At 41.1% G+C, this 15124-nt stretch overlaps 1 protein-coding gene across 1 annotated transcript in view; it reads left to right on the forward strand.

Annotated features, from left to right (window-relative positions):
• Tmem26 (transmembrane protein 26) overlaps positions 1–2454 on the forward strand; it is a 43231-nt gene extending 40777 nt beyond the window's left edge. Inside the window, exon 6 of the mRNA XM_057751367.1 lies at positions 1283–2454. Within this exon, the coding sequence (XP_057607350.1) occupies positions 1283–1698 (416 nt within the window). The 3' untranslated portion in view covers positions 1699–2454. The remainder of the gene's footprint in view (positions 1–1282) is intronic.
• Positions 2455–15124: the final 12670 nt, after the last annotated feature.

Below are 15124 nucleotides of genomic sequence, written 5' to 3' on the forward strand. Positions count from 1 at the left end.
CCTTCAGTGTGTCTTTCCTTTGTCATTCGCTCGCCCTCTCTTGTCTTGTGGTTCGCAGACTTGCTAAGAAAATTTTTATTTAAGAGAGAAACTGTGTAAACGTTCAGAGGTGATAACGCTACGCAGCTGTTTGGAAAACAAAGACCAAATGTCACTTCTGACTACACTGCTATTGTATCCTCCAACAAGTAGGACACTGTGCTCAACCCGATCAAAGTCGCTTCATATTTGCACGCCCTTGCTGGATTGAGACATTCTTTGTTGGAAAACTCCAAAAGGAAGGCTTTATTATTACAAAGAGGATTATTTTTTACCCTTGACCCTGAATTAAATTTACATATTTGAAATTAAAACAAAAGTTTCATCTGTTGATGGAGTCTCCTTTTGTTCAACTAATACACACACACAAACATCTGCAATTATTCTCAGTCTTGCTCTTAAACTGGGAGACAAAAGCAGAAGGAACGAGGACAAAATAGAATAATGGCCATTATTATTTTCCCAACCCAGACACACGCCATCACCAACATAGAAAAATTATGTTTAATGTGAGTTCAATTTAAATTTGAATTCTAAGCACTTGAGTTGAGTGCCAGAGAAAGCATCCTGGATGGTCTGGCTGGGGACTCTGCCATTCATATACTGTCCTTACCAGTCAAGAAAGTCCCTCATTCCTCCAGGAAGACTGAAGGAAGAAGCAGAGAGCAGAAAAGGAGACAAGGTGCTATTCCAATAGAAAGAAGATGTGTAAAGAAAGAGCATGCGTAAAGGATCTATTTACACATCTATTTCAAAGAAGCTGATGAACAGAGACCCAGGTCCTAGGAGTCAGGCTCTTCGGTGTTTCAAGGGAGAAACCGACATGTCAGTAGGTTATGCAACATGGCCAGTATCTTAATGCTAGAGAGAGAGGCAACCAGGGGTAGTACCAGGCTCCCTGACTTGATAAACCCGCCCCCCCATGTACAGACAGGTCTCTGCTGCCTACCCCCTCTACAGACCCCCAAACACACACATAGCAGTTTCCTTTGTATCTTTTGCTCTTCAGACTGTTCAATTGGTCATTCCCTACAGGGAGGCTGGGAGATGATGCAAGGCCTTTAAAGTGGATGGAAGCACAGGGCCAGGAAATGGAGGGCTGAGGTGGAGAGATATCTCCCCCCTTCCTCCCAGGGCTACACTGCATAGACGCTCTCCATCCTTCACAACCAGACCATCGATATAGATGTCTATTTCCGTCTTTCACCTCAGAATGTTAATTGTTGTTTTTTTCATTCTCCAGTCCAGCTGAAACTGGTATGCCCCTCTTCTGTGAAAGCCAGGGGCTTCCTCAGGCTCTTCCTGTGCCAGTACAGTGCAGATCTATGGGCCATCGGGCTCAGCTTCTTCATCCAAGATGGTCCCTTCCTTGTGGTGCGCCTCGTCCTGATGATCTACTTCCGAGTGATCAACCACATGCTGGTGTTCTTCGCCGTGAAGAATTGCCTGGTGATGGCGCTGCACTTCTATCGGCTGGTGGCTTTGATCATGGCCACCCAGGCTTCCATGCAAGATGGTCCAGAAAGGCTCCAGGCACGGCCCAGTGTCCCAGACCAGCCCTCTGAGAGCAGTCCCAGTGAGTGGGAGGATATCTCCAGGGAGGCCGTGCCTTTGCAAAACTCACCTGTCACCTCTGAGGAGTCCTACCCCATACCTTAGGTGCTTGTTCCCCTCATGCAGCCAGGAACTTAACTCATTGTCTTCTTAGAGTCTGGTTCTCTTTCTACTCCCACCCGCACCCAATTTTCACCTACAACAGCTTTTAAGGAAACAACACGAACAAATGATCTTGTATTACAGGCAACTTACTCTTCAATTTTTCATCTGAATGGAAGAAACTTTGATGCGTGCCTACCTTTACAACCTCGTACCATGGTAGCAGACATTACCCAACTCTGAGAACCACTCGTAAGTGGTTGGTTCTCATGGAACTGTTTGGAAGGTTATAGACAGGGCTGTCATGGCACATCTTCCAAAGATTTAGGGCTGACAATTACCATCCTCACCATCAACCTTCTAGGGTGACATGGTTATACAGAGCCTTTAACTGTGTTGGGACCAGTACAGTCTCTCATCTGGTGTTCTCATCTGATGTCTCTCTGATATGTATATATACACATTGAATATATATTGAACAAATGGGGAAACATGCTTTTAAAATAAGCTTGCTGTGAGGTGGAAGCTTGGAATTCAAGCTGTCCAGCTTATTCAGTGAAAAACAAAATAGCCATGGTAGCTTCACAGTCCCACCAAGGAATATCCTTCTTCTGGACCAAGGTGGTATTCTGCCATGGTAGATATGTTCTTAGAGAATAGTGACAACTTCGGGCTTGGGTCCATAAAGTTGACAGCAGGCCCTTTAGGTTCGAATAGCAAGTTAGTTCGCTTTTTCTGCATTGTCAAAGTGCATCACATGACCAGGTTCCAGGGAGCTCTGGCATGCAGTGATGGAGGTGTTTGTGGCCTTTAGTGTTGCCATGGTTTCCGGTGGCTGCCAACAGCCACTGCAGGAACAGCACCAGTAGAAGACTGAGCCACAGCTCCCAAGAAATATGGTCCCTGGTTTCAAGAACAAGGTGATGAATAGTGGTGCAAGCCGCATGCACAGGGCCTCCATTGATGTTGAACATCACCACAAGGCACCCCATCACCTCTTGGGGATCATGGTGGCTTTGTTTCCCGTGCCTGAAATAGTCTTGCTCTTCTTTTACACATCTCTGGACATTCTGGGTTGAAATGATTCCAAACCTTTGAAAGCAGCTCTTGTTCTTACATATGTGGTGAGAACTGGGTGTGGCAATCTAGCAAGCAACTCTAAAACTGTACTGGAGTTCAAAGCATCAATCAACCCACACTAGTGTTCCCAGGAACTCTGAGTCACTTATTCAGGGGACTTCCTAAATTGGACGTGACCATTAGATGATCAGTTGGGACATTTGTTTTTAATGTATGAAATTCTGGTATGGTACAGTATTTATCTACCACGTTTGATAACATGTTTTATAAACAAATTCTACTTTGTACACAATCACAACTGTTTTCTAGTAATTTCTACTTCTTTGATTTCTTGTGCCTCCCTCTTTAGCAATGTCACGGTGAACTGTGCAGGAAACAAGTGGAATGCACTCATAACTTTTCATAATAATTGTATGCAAGTTAAGATTGTATTTATATCAAGTAGAGAATGCGACGGCTTTGAAGGTATATTATTTAACATTCTTAGCAATGAGACTTGAGGAGATGTCTCAAGGTTAAGAGCAGGTACTGCTCTTGCAGAGGACTGGGGTTCATCCTAACACCCACACCCCAGGGTTTGCAATGTCCTCTTCTGGTCTCTGTGGGCACTGACTATGCTCATACACACACATACACACACACACACCAAAAATAAAAAAATACATTTTTAAAATAAAACACTCAGCAATGAGACACAGAAAGGGAGCAGGTAATAATACTTGAAATTTGTCAAACGCCTCAGCCTTCTCTTGCTTTGCTGCCTGCTTTGTCTTGAATCCCTTCGCCCATGACATGTATGGGCCTCTCCTTACTGCCTATCTGCCCACAGTGTATTTTTATGGGATTTATCTTTTTCCCCAGAAAAACAAACACTGAGCTTCTAAAATTAGAACATAAAGTAGTATGACTATTGCAAGGATATTTTTAAATAAGTGCTTTCAAATCTGAGGCTTGGCTTGGTTTCATGAAAGACTTTCTAGTGTTTAAATAAAGTATTTTGTAATTAGCCCTCCCTCCTCAGGCCTGTCCAAAATCTGGCTTAATTTAGAATGCCAGGAAGTCAGAGAGCACCCAGGACCGGCTTGGTAATTAATGGATAGTCAAAAATAGACACACAGTCTTCAAGGCTTTTCCAGGAAAATCTGCTAAAGGCAGCATTTAACCTAACTGCCAGTGTTTCCAGTTCCTTATGCTGGCTGCTTTGATCATAACGAAAATGTCTGTTGCTTAGTCTACGTTTTATCTCTGATAAAAGTTAAGAAATGTATTCAGTTAGTTGTGTGTTTGTAATTATTAGTATTATTTTACCCTTTAAAATTGCATGTTTTTATCATAGATTGGTGCACATTGTAATTTCTTTTAGATCTCCAAGTGCTTGTCATACACTGAGCACCAGTCATCTCCCACATGCCGGCATCTTGAGACGTGTTTACCTTTTCCTTGTAGAGAGAAAGCTTACGTCATGTAGGAAGCAGAGTCCACCCTCTGCCCCCTGCCACAGTGCACACTAAGCCCCAATCCCTGAGGAGGAGGGGGCTTCACTTGCAGTTGCTGGAGCCATTGCTGACTGCTTAAAGCTCAGTCAAATAGCCTTCCTATAGACATGTTCCTCCACTCGTGGGAAAGCCCGGTGTCTGTGTTTACATGACGCTCTGGGTGAACACACCTCAGGGTCCTCTTAGGCCTTCTGCAGAGTGACTGAGTCTTAAATGCCACAATACGGTGGCATTTAATGCTTAAGACAAGCATGCAGCTCTGTGTTTGGTTATTCTGCCAAGTTCTGTTGCAGTTATAAATGACGGTGTTAGAAATGCTGAGCCTGGAACTGATGAATAACATCGGACGCATCCAGGGAGATGTCTAAGGGAATTCTGTCACTGGCTCTGTTGTCCCACCACATAGCACTTCAGCAGCCATGAAGATGTGTCCAGACAACGATGGGATCACTACTATCTGCGCACTTCCTTATTCGACAGGAGCCTTTTGGAGCCCTGGGAAGGCACGCCTCACAAGTGGGAACCCATTAGGATCGCCACGGTTCCGAATCCAGCGTGGACTCTAATCGTCTCGGGTATTTAACATCGAGGACTCTTAGCCAGATTCTCCTGGGAAAGAGAGAACTGTAGAGACGAGGCCTGCCGACCTCCAGTCCACTCCGAGATTCCTTAAAAGAGACGTCACAGCCTCGGAGATCAAACAGCCTTGAATTGTGAGATAAAAAGACACTGTTAGTTCTTTTGCTGCCTTCTAAATCTAGGTTTTGCTTTTCACTTGCGGGAACTTTTGATGTGTTCTCAGGCATATATGATTAGGGTTAGACCAGGCAGCTGGAGGCTTCACATAACTTACAGCATGGCGAGAACAGCTTGACAGTGACAGAGGAGTGAGTCGCCATGGCCTTCTACTTTACCAGTTTTTATCTTTGAGGCCTTTTTTTTTTTAATGTAAAGACATGTGAGTGCATTTTCTGTATTTCTATATTTTCTTATACATGTCCTTTTTGTTTTATTATAGACATTAAATGCTTGTGTACATCTTTCTCCCATTGCCTTTTTTTTTTTTTTTGCCTACTTTGTGTGTTTCTCTACTGTAACTCATTTCCTTCATGGGTTTTAAGCCCTGGCTTAATAACTAAAACTGATCTGTTTAGAACATGATTAAAGTGGCATTTCCAAGCAGCGAGCAGAGAATGACCAATTTCTTAACTGATGTCGGAAAATGTTGCTATCCATCTGGAAAACATAAAGCGGAATTTTTATCTCATGAAATCTATAGAAATAAATTCCAGATGGATTAAATCTCATTGTAAAATGAAAACTATAAATATCGGATGGAAATAGGGAATGCGTCCTGAGCATGTGGGGGATGGGCAACTTTCTCTGAAGCAAGACCCCAAACCCAGAAACGATTGACTGACAGACTTTTCTATATGAAGGCTTCACTTTTCTGAGTGACAAAGCATGTCATGAACATACCAGTTGGAAAAAGAGGAAAAAAAAAACCTGGTGTAGGTAAGAAATAGAAGAGTAGATATTGAGAAGGAAGAGCCAAAGGTGTATTTATCTGAAAAGACTGAGCATCTAAAAATTACTGAGACCAATAGCATGCACAAGCAAGTAACATGCAACAAACTTTTGAGCAGATTTTCCTGACAATATGAATTAAGGCCTTAAAAGGTGTAAGTTGAACTTCAGAATTTAAGGAAAGTTTCCGATGATGCTGAGAGTCATAAATGAGTAAGTTACGAAATAGACATTCTACTGGGCACAATAATTCTAAGAGGCACAAATAATTTAAAGAATCAAGTTCTATTAAGTTCATGTGAGACCATCTTTCATTGTGTTATTGAAAGATCCTTTTCGCATGTATATATTGTGTGTACCAAGCATGCGTGTGTGTGTTCAAAAGTGTAAGCATGTGAAAGCTATCACAGTTATCAGATGTCTTCTTTAGTTGCTTTACACATTTTATTGACTAAAACAGGATCTTGCCAGGAACCCAGCACTAGCAAATTCGGTCAATCCAGCCAACCAATTTTCTTGTTTCTGCCTCCCAGCACTGGGATTACCAATTGCCTGCCATGAAGGAAGGCATGTTCGTGTATCCCAGGGATTCAAATTTTGCTTCTTGCTCTTATAGGGCAAGTGCCTTACTCACTGCACCATCCCCCAACTCTAAGGCATTAATTTCTAGTGACTACTATTGATTTTAACAACAAGGCTTGCGTTCTAGTGACTACTTTTTATACTAGAATGTTTTATAATGAAATAAGCACAAGAAAATAGCTGGAACGTGTTTTTAACAGACAAATGAGAGAGTGATTTCAGTATCTTTAACTACATTACACAGTTACAATAGGCAAGAGAATGTGGTTCTGTCATATGAATAGACATGCCAAAAATTTGAATGGAATGAAGTCAATAAATATGTTGAATTACGTAAGGAATTTGGCTACATGATAAATCACAGGCCAAAGAAGTAGAATATTATGAATAGTTTAGGTTTTGTAAAATATAAATTGGATCTTTACTTCAATCCATATGTTGAAAATACTTCCAGATGGATCAAGTGATTAAAGATTTAAAGTAAAAAAGAGAGAGAGAGCATGATGCTTTTGTACTTAAAATGGCAAGAATGACTTTTTAATAAGACATAAAACAAGGATGCAGAGGGGAGTCACACGGCGGCTCATGGAAAATTACACATCATAAGAGCATCCTAAGCAAAGAAAGCTGAACAACAAACTAGGTCAATAGAAAAATAAAACAATTAACTGGGTGCATGGGCTTGCAAGAAGTATACCTAAGCTTGAGTTTTTCAAGGGAACAAACAGCTCTCACAAATAAGAAAACAATGGAAAAGGCCACTGAAAACCAAAAACATGAGCAAAGGACTTAGCATATGATTCAATGCAGAGTAAATCAAGTCATGAAATAAAACCACAACCAAATGCCATTTGTCAAACGAAACCTGAGCCGTAAGTAAGTACTTTTCACGTGTTGTGCAGAAAAGGAGGCCACATGTCTTTGCCTGCACTGCAGTAGGAGGAGGCTGGGAGAAGTAGGGCAGTGAGGGTCCACACCTGTTCACTTTGGCGATAGAGATGAAAATTAATATCTGTGATCTGACCTAGCAACTCACAGTCTAAGCAACCACCCTATGATTGTACGTATATAAAAACGTGAAAGCAGCCAGGCAGTGGTGGCGCATGCCTTTAATCCCAGCACTCAGGAGGCAGAGGCAGGCAGATCTCTGTGAGTTCAAGGCCAGCCTGGTCTAGAAGAGCTAGTTCCAGGACAGGAACCAAAAGCCACGGAGAAACCCTGTCTTGAAAAATCAAAAAAAAAAAAAAAAAAAAAAGTGAAAGCCAGGAAAGCCAGGAGTCCCTGGAGTAAGGGATAAACAATGGGAGTGTGATACCCAATCAAGTTTACAAAGATTGAGTGATCTAAAATCATTGGTAGGAAAAAAAAAACACTTAGAGATTTTGTTAAAATTAAGGAAAGGATGGATGCAACTTTGTGTGTTGCTCTTTTTGTGTTATCAATACCTTCATTTGAAAAATACTCATTTTAAAGATGATAGACATTTCCATCTCAATTTTTATGGCTTTATGAAAGGTTTATTTATTGTTATTAAGTGTATGATTTTTGGTTTTGCCTGCATGTTGCATGTGCACCAAATGCATGCAGTATATGTGAAAGCCGGAAGAGAGTGTCAGATCCCATGGTACTGCAGTTGCAGATGGTTACTGGGAACCAGGCCTGGTCCTCCACAAGAGTAGGAAGGGCTCTTAATAGATGAGTCATCTCTTCATCTCTTATGCTTTTTGCAGTTTAGGTTTTAGAAATTGACAGATTTCTCCCATACATTATAAAAAAGCAATTACCAAGGAAATCTTGCTACCATATAATTTTTACAAGAATCTTTTTCTTCTGTATAGAAATATTGATATAACTTTATGAGGAAAGTAGCAATCATTTCTTTTTAACCCAAGAAAACAAAGGCTTTACCATTGTAGCCAAGAAAACAAGAAAAAAATCCCATAAAACACTTGATAAATCAAGGGCTTAGACCATATCAAATTCTGCTTGCCTCATGGAGTATTGAATACACGGAAAATGAAATCATGAATAGATCTATAATAGCCCAGAAAAATCAAACTGACTAAAGGATTCACTTGGTCCCAATTGACAAACATCACAGAGATGGTGTTGTAATTACTAGTCTGACAAATCCTTACCCTCCGACATTTGTGGAGCCACCAAAACAAACGAGACAGCAATGTAGCTTTCAATTACGTAGCAAACCTTATTTTCTGAAGAGAGGCTGAGAATTGAATGGGGCCTCGGGGAGAGCAGGCTTCTGAAAGAATCAATGTGTTTATTTCCAAGTCCGTTTTCACAGCTCATCTACTCTGAGTATGGAGTCATTCTTGATTTTGTCAAATATTTGCTGAATGTACAATGGGTTGTGGTGCATGACCTAACAGGTCATATGCAAATTTGACCAAACCATGGAGCAAAAAAAAAATTCCTTAGCCAACCATATGTCAGATACCATATAGACTTTGTATCCAATGAAGAGTCTGGGCCAAGGAAAATTGGAACTATAAGACAAATATGTTTTCTCTTGGAGACGATGCTCAGTTCCTGCCAATCATGTGGCTGGAAAATTCAGATGGCTGTGGTTCTGGTGCCTTGGGGGTTGTTCCTACCTTCTGGCAAAGATTGCTGCTCTCTATTACTTAAGGGTTCCCACGTGACCTGAGTGACAGCTGATAGCTGGGGCAAAAGCTGAAATTATGTCATCAGGTGTCTTGATTTCAACTGATTCAGATGACTATGGGGTTTGACTGGTTTATCTAAGTCAAAGCGTTTTATAGATGCCGTGCTTGCTCTTGTCCTGGTCGTTCTAGATGTGTCACAGATGCAACATGCATGTTCTGGAAGAATTCACTGGCTCTTCTGCTCAAGCACCCATGGCAGAATCAGACGCACCCATGACCCTTTCTTTCTGTGCTTGCTTCTTCTTTCCTAAACAGCCCTCAGTTTTGCAAGGTGTTTCTGTGGTTGTTTCTCCTCCTACTTCCTTCTGCTATGGATAAATCCAGGGTTTTGTAGAAGAACAAAACTGAGTGAACAAACACATAATACAAAGGGAATTTATTAGATCGACTCACGAAACACAGGCTGGAGGCTGGATAGGTCAGCCATGGTTACCTGTCCACTAGAGAGCCAGAAAACTGACAGCTACTCGGGACATGAGGCTCAATGTCTCTGGAGTCGCAAGGCGCTGCTAGAGGCCTAGCTAGGTGTTTCCTTGAGAGTCCCTGGTTGTCAGTCTATGTTGGAGGGATGAAGATGCTGGGTTTCTGTGTTGGTGAGGGATAATGACAGCACTAACAGCAGCATAATAGATGCAATTTCTGCAAAGAATACAGGCAAGCAGGCAAAAGCTGTCCTGCTTTTTCCTCAGACATATTTTTACCTGGGTTGCTACCCCAGTGAAGGTGTTGCTTACTCTAGAAGGGTCTTCCTTTTCCCCTCATCCTTTCTGGAAGTAATCTCTCAGAGGGAACCTGTTAGTTGAGTCCAGATCCAATCGCACATGTCTAATAACAAAATCAAAGTCTCTAAGAAATTTGTAAAGACATGCTAGTCTGGACCCAATGATTCAGCTCCATTCTACATCATGGCAAGCTGCTTCTACCTTTCACCAAGGAGCTACCATAGCAAACTTCCTTGAATCTGTCTTCTACATCATGTCCTGGCAAGCAGAATTTTCTATTTGTTTGTATTTTGTTATTGTTGTTGTTTTCCCCAGTAAACTTCCTACACTCCCGTTTTTACTGGTAAACTCATGTGTAATTGCCTTCTTCTCCTGTGGACAGTCCTAGTGCCCAAGGGAAGAAAGAAACTCAGCAGCCATTCTACCATCCTGGGAGCAGAGTCCCCAGTCCTGACTCTTAGTTTTTGAAGTTTGCATTGGATCCCCAATGCCAGGGAAGATAAAGCAGACAAGGGGCTGTGACTGCTTACTTATCACAGACCTCAGTTACAGTTTCCGGAGAAGCAACAAGTCCATGAACTCTGGAAGTTGCCTCTTCTTGAGTCTGGATAAGCATTTCCTCCCAGTGTTCACGAATCTTGCAACTTCTACTTAGACAGCCTTGGCTTTGCCTGCTCACTGACTCTTGATCCCTACGAAGATTTTGCTTTGCTTTTCCGACAGTATTTCTACTCAAGGTTTACCAGCTTGTTGGCACCCAACATTACAGGGGAACTTTGGGTGACTGTCCAAGCAACCTGATATCCCTGTCACTAGGTAACATTTTGCCCTTCTGGGGTCTTTGATGGAGTTAAAGGCTAAATAGTTAAAGTGATAGCTTTCCTTAGTTGTGATAGAAAGCAAATTAGGTGTAAAACCTTAGATTCACCAAGATAGATAATAGAGTATTTTCTCTAATTTTTCCAAATACAAATAGTCTGGATATTGTTACTATAATTCTTACTTAATAATGTCAGCCAGCCAGTGAGGAAGTAGGATGTGTAGAAAATGAGGTAACAATCCATGAGCCACATGGTGAAGCATAGATAAGAAACACAGGTTAATTTAAATGTAAGAATTAGCAAGTAACAAGCCTGAGCTTTTGGCCAAATATTTATAATTAATGCAAGTCTCGGTGTGTTTATTTGGGAACTGGTGGAAGGAAGAAAAATGTCTAACAAGGAAGTTTTCAAGAAAGTTCCAGTTTGTTTTCTTTACATTTTGCCACCAAAGCATGTGACAGCTTCAGCAAGAGTCTTACCATATAGTCATGGTGGCAGCCAAGAGCAATGGCAGTAGCTTGTATTGCTTGGTGGAGTTCTGCAACCTTCATGATTAATGTCCCACAGGGAAGCATCCCCTCTCACCCACTGGCATTTTCATAGTTTTCACTTAAAAGCCAAATTTATCTTTATTTCCTTTCTAACATTTTGACAAATCAAAATTTCTTATTTGATAATTTTATAGTGTCTAGCTTACCTACAATAAAAATTTGAAGATCAACAGTATCTGTGTTGCTCATCTCTGTCTATTGGCAAGTACATTAGAAGTTGCTCACACATTCATTTCTAGTATATTGTGTTTATTATGCTCATGTATACAATAATTCTTTTATAATATGAGAATCATACTTTATGGTTATATTTATGACTATATTAATATATTAATGTGTTATCCTTGCTTGTGCAGTTTCTAATGTGAACTGTGATTTTTTTTTCCTTAATAGCATTTATTCCTTGGCTGGGTGGTGGTGTATGCATTTAAACCCAGCCTTTGGAGGCAGACATGGGAGGATCTCTGTGAGTTTGAGGCCAACCTGGTTTACAGAGCAAGTTCCATAAAAGCCAGGGATACATAGAGAAACCCAGCCTCAAAAAAAAAAAAAAAAAGAAAGAAAGAAAGAAAGAAAGAAAGAAAGAAAGAAAGAAAGAAAAGAGAAGAGAAGAGGAGGGAGGGAGAGGAAGAGGGAGGAAGGAAAGAAGCAATGAGCATCTACTCCCACCTATCTACTCTACTCCTGCAAGTAACCACAGAAAAGATCCAATCATAGCGACTGCAGAGTTTCCCACTCTAATCATTCCCAGTCCGCTGCCTTGCGTTTCCCTGGTGATGAGAGAACCATCACCTACCAAGCACCCCTCATGTTTTCACAGTATCAGCACCAGTCCCTCTGTCCCAGTGGTTCTGGTTGTCTGTCACTCACAGAATACACGAGTCCCCTCTTATCTACCTGAGTGAAGCTCTCCTTTCTTGACACTCCTCTCACTGTCTCATTGAGGAACCATTCACCATCATCATCTGCTTCCTCCCAAACTTCTGTGTTTACATATGCACCTCGGCTCATCACATACGGATTCAAATCCTTTCTCAAATCCTTTCTTGCCTTCCCTTCTATTGATTTTTTCAGCAAATGTCTTCTTTTCCCAGTCATTTCAGTTCAATAGAGGCACTCCTCTATGGTCAACTTCCTTCTTGTACCTGTTGGAGTCTAACAATGCTAATCTTGTTTTATAGTTCACAGAATTGCCTTACTTTCTCAGATTCTGTAAGTCACACATCCATTGCCAAGGTTTCAGGTTTACAAACAAGCATAAAAGTCAGGGTGAAATGATCTCAAACCCCACTCCGCTACTGTACTCCTTAATAGTAACTTGGTGGAAATGATTTTGTGAATTGTTGAAGAAAAATGATAGCTAGAAAGACAGAGAAAAATGTAATAACACATTACTATTTTTAAAGACAAAATTGCATCAGACTGCAAGAATTAGAAAAAAAAGTATGACTTAAATTTGTATTCTAAATAACTCCAGCTCTCAATCTTATCAATACCACCTATCTGAACACAAATAAAACCTCATTGGCAAAAATGAAAAATGTCTTAAAACTCTGTGCATTTGAAGCTGGGACTAATGGTGTGCCCCCGTGGCAAATGAAAGTTTAGACTTCATTTTATTCATGACCTACGTGTCCTGCAGACACTGTCACGTTACATGAAGAATGCATTTATTCTTTCCGAATGTTCAACGGCACCAACAAATGTCTTTGAAGATAGATTCTATATGAGCCATTGACCACCGTGTGAGGAACGCAAAAGTGAGTAAGACACTGGCTGCGAGGAGATTTATATGAGCGCTCTCTCAAAGCAGCCGCTATGATGCCGCAAGCTCTTCTCTGTGCTACCCATCTTTGTTCCCAGAAAGGACTCCCTTTGGTCCTCTCTGGGTTTTGTATAGAGTCTGAAGCTCCTGGCTTTGCTTCCATCGTGCCCTTTGAAACATGAGAGAGGAGGCAAACAGGAAAGGAGATCTGAGGAGGCTGCTTTGAAAGAGATGAAAGTTGTTTGTTTTTTGAAAACACATTTCTGTAGGTGGATGGCAGTTGATTTCCGGAGGATGGCCACTGTTGGAACCCCAAATATTGCGGAATCTCATCTTAGGCCCGTCATGATTTGAGCAATAATCTGTAGTCTTCTTTTCAGAGAATATAGCTCTTCTGGAGGAGGCTTTTGTCTGAACCCAGGCATGTTTCCACAGGCAAAGTCAAAAGACCATTTATGTGAAAACATTGTGGAAGACTTGAAAGCATCACCCACACCTTCAGAGAGCCCAAAGTGAGCTACTGGGAGATTTCCAGGCCAGAAGATGCTATTTGGTCACAGGTGAGTGAGCAGTGGAATCTATTTTTTTAGAAAGGGGTACGAACGTTGAAATCAAGACCATTGTGACCATCAGAGCCCAGGAATCTGAATTGTAGCAAAACAATCTTATTTGGGCATTACAATTTCTTTCAGAATGCTCTCCAATCATTTTGCATAATACTTACAATTATACTTAAGGAACTTAAGGGATAGAAGTCTTAAAGGAAACACAACCTTAGGGAGCATGTCAGTCTAGGTAAGGGCTAGTGTCTATCAATGCACTCCAGGTAAGCACATTCAACTGCATGTTGTTAAATTGGATAAGAGAAAACAAACTACTGACTACTGTTAATTTTGCTTGGGAGTGAGTCAACAGCAGAAAAAAAAATGGTTGGTGTTCCTGAGTCAATCTGGCTTTTTAATAATTATCAAATTATACAATATTGAAAGCACATGTTTCTCCAGCTCTGATGTACACATGACCCTATGGACTGAGCACTTGTGACACTGCTTCACAGTAATTTGCATTTTGGAATTGTATACCTGCTTGTGAAACAGCACCTGCCAAAAGAAACTGGCCATGGAATCTTTGTGTTCACTGATCTTCCATAGAAGACTGAATATCCAGGAGCGGATCCATTTATTATACTATACGTGGCATCTCCTGGGTGACAGCCACATTCATCAAAGCTCCAGTCCTTGCAAAGGGATAATGTTCAGGAAATATTTGAGCAGCTATCAGAGAATTCATTCTTGCCCCATGGCTCTTCACAAACTTAATTTTTAAAAAAATCCTTTCGATCAGTCTTCCAAAGAATACAAATTTCTTGTCTCCAACTTCTTGGAGGAGCCAAAGAAAACATCAACTGTTATGACTTCTATTTTTTTAAGCTCCAGATCCCTCAAAGGGACTCTTTGTTTTAGCGTCGTGCTTTGACTTACTGTCAGGGGTAGCCTTCTAAGGAGTTTACCATTCAGACTCCATTTTCTAGGTTTATTTTGAGTGCTGGGCTCCCAAAGTATTGAATTTCGAGTACAATATTGTATTTCCTTAGCTTTTGGAAGGCTGGGAAAAGGTAGTTAAAAGAAGGGTTCCCTGGTCATAACCCAGTAAAGAGCAAATTCAAGATAACAATGGCCTGTGTACAAAGACAATTTTAGAAAACAGAACAATATTAAGCACCTTGCGTATTTTACTGTTACATCCTGTCTGTGGTGTACTTGAAATATTCTTATCTCTGGTGTGAAAGTTAGGCAATAATTTCATATTTTTACATCCACTTCTACAACTGCTCCGGAAGCAAGTTAAAAAAAAAAATAAGGAAGTGAACAGCAAGGCAAGGGGTTTATATGAGACCAAGCCTTCTGAGTTTGAATATGCAGCTTTGTTCAGTTGTGTTCCATCAGTGAGTAGGTGTGAGCACAAGACAAAATGAAGTCTATTTGCCTTCCCTATTGATCTTAGGTTTGACTAGCAAAGCTGATCCGCTGTCCTCCTAATTGGGTCCAAATGCACCCCATAGAAGTGATGACTACAGTAGCTAGGGAAATGGCTCCATCCGATAAGGGCTACCCTGCAAACAAAGAGACCTGAGTTTCTATTACCAGAATCACGTAATGGCAAGGCAAAACAGTGCATATCTGTAACCCCAAAGCTTGGGT

This window comes from Chionomys nivalis, chromosome 19, assembly GCF_950005125.1.
Source record: "Chionomys nivalis chromosome 19, mChiNiv1.1, whole genome shotgun sequence".
NCBI classification, from domain to species: Eukaryota; Metazoa; Chordata; class Mammalia; order Rodentia; family Cricetidae; genus Chionomys; species Chionomys nivalis.